At 42.8% G+C, this 5,954-nt stretch overlaps 1 protein-coding gene across 1 annotated transcript in view; it reads right to left on the bottom strand.

The window, feature by feature from the left end:
* Positions 1 to 5,823, bottom strand: part of SARC_05211 (hypothetical protein) — a gene marked incomplete at its 3' end in the record, with an annotated part of 11,510 nt that extends 5,687 nt beyond the window's left edge. Inside the window, exons 1-7 of the mRNA XM_014300938.1 lie at positions 5,648 to 5,823; positions 4,530 to 4,646; positions 3,387 to 3,492; positions 2,510 to 2,631; positions 1,805 to 1,868; positions 745 to 831; positions 183 to 313 (exon numbers count right to left, since the gene is read on the bottom strand). Of these exons, the coding sequence (XP_014156413.1) occupies positions 183 to 313; positions 745 to 831; positions 1,805 to 1,868; positions 2,510 to 2,631; positions 3,387 to 3,492; positions 4,530 to 4,646; positions 5,648 to 5,764 (744 nt within the window). The 5' untranslated portion in view covers positions 5,765 to 5,823. The remainder of the gene's footprint in view (positions 1 to 182; positions 314 to 744; positions 832 to 1,804; positions 1,869 to 2,509; positions 2,632 to 3,386; positions 3,493 to 4,529; positions 4,647 to 5,647) is intronic.
* Positions 5,824 to 5,954: the final 131 nt, after the last annotated feature.

Genomic DNA, 5,954 nt, shown 5'->3' with positions numbered 1-5,954 from the left:
ATATATACATACACATAGCCAATTATACCCCAGGTATCGACAGCGTATTGTGCCAGATGAGGATATACCTACATATTCATGTAAATTGTATATACAAACACATAGCCAATCACACTCCGGGTATCGACAGCGTATTGTGCCAGATGAGGATATACCTACATATTCATGTCAATTGTATATACTAACATATAGCCAATCATACCCCATGTATCGACAGCGTATTGTGCCAGATGAGGTTCCGGGTCCGATATTTGGGCCTGGACCTGTCTGTCTTCTGATCGCAAAATAGCCACCGCTATGCCGCTGGAGGGGCCTGTGTGGCACGAAGGTGTCTATCACTGTGTACATTCACATACTCATCATGTTCACGTGTCAATCTGCGTCGCGTATGATATCCAAGTTATATATCTAAGGATTGTTTTGATCTTGTAACAACGCAAAAAAAAAATCCGGTAAATCGTGCAGCCAAAAATCCTCAACGAGGAAGCGCCCCCACATAACAGTAGAAGCATCTCGATTGAAACATTTGTCACTAATCTTAAACTAGTACTTCCCAAAGGGATGCACGGATAGAGTAGCAAATGGCTTATTTGCTTTCCAAGTATTGCGCTCGCGCGCCAATCTTGCACAATTGGAGCGTATAAAGCCGACTCGACATCTGTCACGTACAAGAGACGTTACATATAAATATCCTAGGCAATAGTCCTGCTAAGGTATAAGGCTGTACTCGCACTAAAGACATACCGGATTGAATTTGCGTATGGAATTGTGTCGCCACAACGCTGACCGCTTTATTGGACGAAGCGGTAACTAGACATCTGTGGCCCTGTCCTATTAGCGCCGAAATGAGGGCCGCAATTGTCCTCGTTTTACCTGGCATCAGCCGAAATACAACTTGATTGAGTTTTCTCCTTCAGAGAGTTTTGACGGTTTCTGCGAAATGTCTACCTTTGTAGATCCATGCATACATATACGCAGTAGTTGGGTGATTCTGGGTATGTAACCCTCCACCCAACACTCCCCGCCCCCCTTCTCCTCCCCTACGTACGTGTGTGCATTTGTCGTGCCAGAGACAAACTACAGTTCATCCCTTAGAAACATATCGTTTGTAAACTATCCGATGTATGTGCCGTTTCATGTCAAACCAGAGAGTATTGTGAAGACAGCGTCGCCAACTACTTTGGCACATAAGCAATCCAAAATGCGCATAAGCAATCCAAAATGCGCATAAGCAATCCAAAATGCGCCTGAGCAATCCAAAATGCGCATAAGCAATCCAAAATGCGCATATTCTGTATTTGATTACCGGAATAAGATACAGCCGTATGGTATTGTCTATAATTCCCCAACATCAGGAACGGCCATATTTGCTAATAGTACGAGCTGACATTCCCTCGATTCAATAAAAGCAAGTAACATACTATGCAAGTAGCTATTTTGTAACATACTATGCAAGTAGCTATTTTGTAACTTACTATACAAGTAACTATTTTGTAACTTACTATACAAGTAGCTATTTTGCTACACGTATATACGCCTGGACACGCATGCATAGACGTATACCTACATTATCTAGGAAAAATACCCACATACATATGTGATACACCTGCATATGGTATATACAGATGAATCTAATCGTACCAATAGGTATATTTATAGACAGTTTCCAGAATGACATACAGGTCAGGATTCTCAGCGTGCGCTGAGAACCCAGTAGGTATATAATCAAAGACGATGATACCAGTACACGGGTTGCAAGAACGCACCAGCAAAGTGCAGATTAGATAGTGGTGCAAATCCCTACCTGTTCCCGGTGGTCCCTCAATACAGTGCACGACCGGATCAGTGCTTTGCAGAAACGGTGTGATCTGTGGGAGGAATGAGCGTACATGTATTGCGATTACTACGCTACACGGCCGATAGTTTGGTGAGAGGTGATGTATACTTATGCCTATTGGAGCTTTTAGGCCTGTGACAATCTCGAGAACAGCCAGGCATAGCACCAAACAATATCACAGCTGCACGACGGGAAGAAGTGTAGCTCCGAAACGCAGTAGTGTGTGTACGTGTGTGTGTGCGATGCGCTAGATGTGCATATATGTATTTATATACTCTTCCTATAGCTCGATTGTGTTGCACACAGCTGGATTTTCTCAAAACCTATGCACAATTTATGGAATTTGCCAATAATAAGAGGGTCCTATTATATAGCTCGCCAATCTAACAAGTAGCATAAAACTAAATACAACCTATATCTACTCGTCATTTCAGACCTGTTTGATGGTATATTCATCTTGCACATACCAACAACACATTACACTCGCTTTTCCCCGAACCAGCTTCTACTTCAAAGCCTGATCTGGGGTACAGCAATATCTACAAACAACAAAACAAACACGTTCAATCAGCCGACAACTGGGGTTGGTCTAGACACATACAGCACAAGAGCACCACCCAACCGATAGCTACAATACCAAAAAAAACCCCCACTGGACTGTACATAACATACGGCCTGTATCTGGGTGGCATTCAAGGTGGTCTTCAGTTGGCGTGTTGGTGTTGCTGAGACTGTGGACGTCGTGTCTCGGCTACCGATCGAGGCTGGCGGGTCTGTGTCGGAGATCGCAATACCTACCAAGGGGCAATGGATACAATACATATCTCAGGTAAGACTAGGTTGTGTTTGTATTGAACGTATATAGGTATGATGTATTTGTTCTGATTGATATATACCACGTTCGATTGAGGGTTATCTACCATGGGGTAGGTAAGGTGGGCTTCTTACCAGGTTTGTTTGAACACCATACATCACTATTGCACATACCTACAACATGATCCCATCACGTACACATATCTACAACATGATCTCAACACGTGTACATACCTACGACATGATCCCAACACGAACTGCATCCGAGTAGTTATCATGTCGGACGTAGGAAAAAAACCATCTTCTCTAGAATGAACTTTACACAAAAGTGATATGCTTTGTTTGAACAAGTATATACACGTCAGGTGCATCTATATCGCTCACGATTCGCCACCGTTACCAGTGGGCAGCAAAGGAGTTAGGAGCCGATAGTTTAGCTCAAATTAATTTCGTAGTAAAATATGATGTACACATACTTATCAATTTGCACATATAATACTATTTACATATGTAACTGGTCTGTACCTATCCATTTATGCATATGTTATTATATCTGTATGTAAAGTAGCCTACAATACATTTCCACCTACATTTTATACACATTTGTGAAATACTCAAATGATTTAAAAACTATATATATATAATATATATATATATATATATATATATATATATATAAGATTGCTTGTATATCTGGTACTGTATTGGCCTTTTACATATACATAATATAACTCACCTCCGGCACCCCGCAATAAGGAACTCAAAAAGGGAACATTTGATTGTCTGAGAGCCGCATCGTACATTCGTTGGTGGGACACCACAGACGTTCGAAGTGAGCACGCCTGTGCGTGAGAGAGTACAGGTGCTTAGGTACAGCAGTCCCCACTTCAACTGGTGTGGAAGGGGTGGCAGTTGCATAGGCACAAAAAATTGACACGCGTGTGCGTGGGTAGGCTAGAAAATGAGTGAGTATGCCTCTGTGTGAGCTGTGGCGAGTGTGCAGACACGCCAGCCTGTACAGATTGGGTGAGCCAATGCGATGTGTATAGAAACTGCCCAGCCCCACGATTTGAACGTAGGTAGGCACAGGAAGGGTCGGTTTATTCCTCGATCTGTGATAGGCAATGTGAGATATAGGAAACTGCCCAACCCCACGATTTGAGCGTAGGTAGGGATAAACAGGGTTTATTTATTCCTCCATCTGTGATAGATAACGTGAGATGTGGCGGAGGCATTCAAATATCAACGAATGATTCTCCCGGTTGTGGTTAGTACTCACAACTGATCCAATCATATAGTCGGTAATTGAATATATACTGGTCCGGGCCGCGATCAACTTCAGGCCTTGGGTTGTTCGGGATCGCTATCTTCACCCACTATGTATACCTTGTGCAGATACAGACACCGACAAGTGCTGCGTAGCATATCAACTAAAGATCGACCGAGAAATAAACGTACCGTGAAAACGTAAAGAGTACCTCACGCCGATGCTTTGACAAGACCACATCCGAATACTTGCGCTTTCAGTGACATTTAACATCCTAACGGGCGACGTTCCATTCTTATATACAAATAAGAGTGACTTGCATGGTAGGTATGTGCACATACAGACTAGGCTTGGCAACCGCTAGTCTCCACCCATATACAACAGTTGTCATACTTACCGATCTCCTGATGCCATCACGTTTAAGTTGGCCCAGGCATGTGTAACTCTGAGCACCGAAGGTGCATCACACACCCATAGAATACACTTGATATATGAAATTCCTATACCAATTGCGCGCATGAGTGCCAAACTTGAGTATTCCTTGTTCATATAGGCAAACCAGTATGGATATATAGGGAAGTAATAAAATAAACGTATGCTTATTTACTTTACCCGCCATGTGATACCACTCCCTTGGGTGATTGACGCGGCCAATTGGCGTACGACATCTGTGTCCACCTCTACTTTTATTCGGACGACAGAAGAGTTCCCAACCGGTCCACTTAATCCCTGTATGAGAAAACAGGTCAACAAAATTGAATCGGACTGTTAACAAACACTTGTATATACAAACCATGCAGTAAACACCTTACAGACAAAAACGAGTGATCGGGAATACATACGGTTATCGATATATACTTGTACTTGCAAATGATAGCAATGTCTCAACGAGGCATGTACGACGAGCATCTGAAGTACTTACAGAGTCATATTACACTGTACCTGTTACTATATATAGAGCATCGGGAAAAAATGTAAGGGAAGTTTCTCGCTAACTATCTGGGTTGAATAATGGGTGCATGGTTTGGTATCACACAAACGAGTCAGCGACATCAAATACAAAGTAGCAATGTATAACTGCCAGTCAATTGATTCTCACTGCTACAATGTCTCGACCACTACTTCCGGATCTCTCAATCGTTGTAGAGATGAAGTCTTGTGTCCGGCATACCGGTCCCATATAACGGACGGATGATATATAATCCCATTCGCACAGCGTATGATAGGCAGACAATACACAATGAAAAGGCAGTTTTTCCAACCAGACAATGTCAATATACACCAACCAAATTGTGTGCGGCGAGTTGGTAGTGGACATCAGAACACATCCACCAACCACACCTTACACGCCAAAGGCAAACCATGTACAACATGATGAACATATCCGACGGACGCACAGAGATAGTCCAACAAGGCAAGTCCAGCCAAAGGACTCTGTATAGCAACGCGATAGATATCTGTACACAGGTGGGAGTGTATGGCATTCTATTCTCCCTCTATCTTACAGCCCTATGCGCAGAGCAAAGGTACAGTATACAGATTCATGCTGTGAATCGTAGAGCAGCAACTGTTTTGCAAACAAGGTAGTGGACGCGACTGATCACTTTCATGGGTATATATTGGCACGTACGTCTATTGCACTTACTGTACACCATTCACACTCTCCTGCCGTGTCACTGTAGCGTTCTAGTGTCTTTGAAACTAGACGCGTTTACAAGGATATTAATTACCAGAATATTGAGCTTGTTCCCCAGACGCAACACCACCACTGAGTGGCTCAGCGCAGCACAGTCAGAGCCGTTTGCATACGTTCGTTCCATTTTAAACCCTAAAGTAGTACCGAACATCCCCTGCTGTACATCGACTAGTTGTAAGGGAATGTTCTCCTGTGTCGAGGTGAGCCAAGAGATAAAAACTTTTATTTACACTGCCGTGTCATTCTTAGCGAAACGGGATATAGTACGCAAAGTAGAGCCCTAATTCTTTAAATAAGACCCAATTCCAATTCCAATTCTAATATATACATACAAATTAAAT

This window comes from Sphaeroforma arctica, assembly GCF_001186125.1.
Source record: "Sphaeroforma arctica JP610 unplaced genomic scaffold supercont1.324, whole genome shotgun sequence".
In the NCBI taxonomy this organism is placed as follows: domain Eukaryota; class Ichthyosporea; order Ichthyophonida; genus Sphaeroforma; species Sphaeroforma arctica.
Note: the sequence above shows the minus strand (reverse complement) of the source record. Positions and strands in the feature narration are given on the sequence as shown.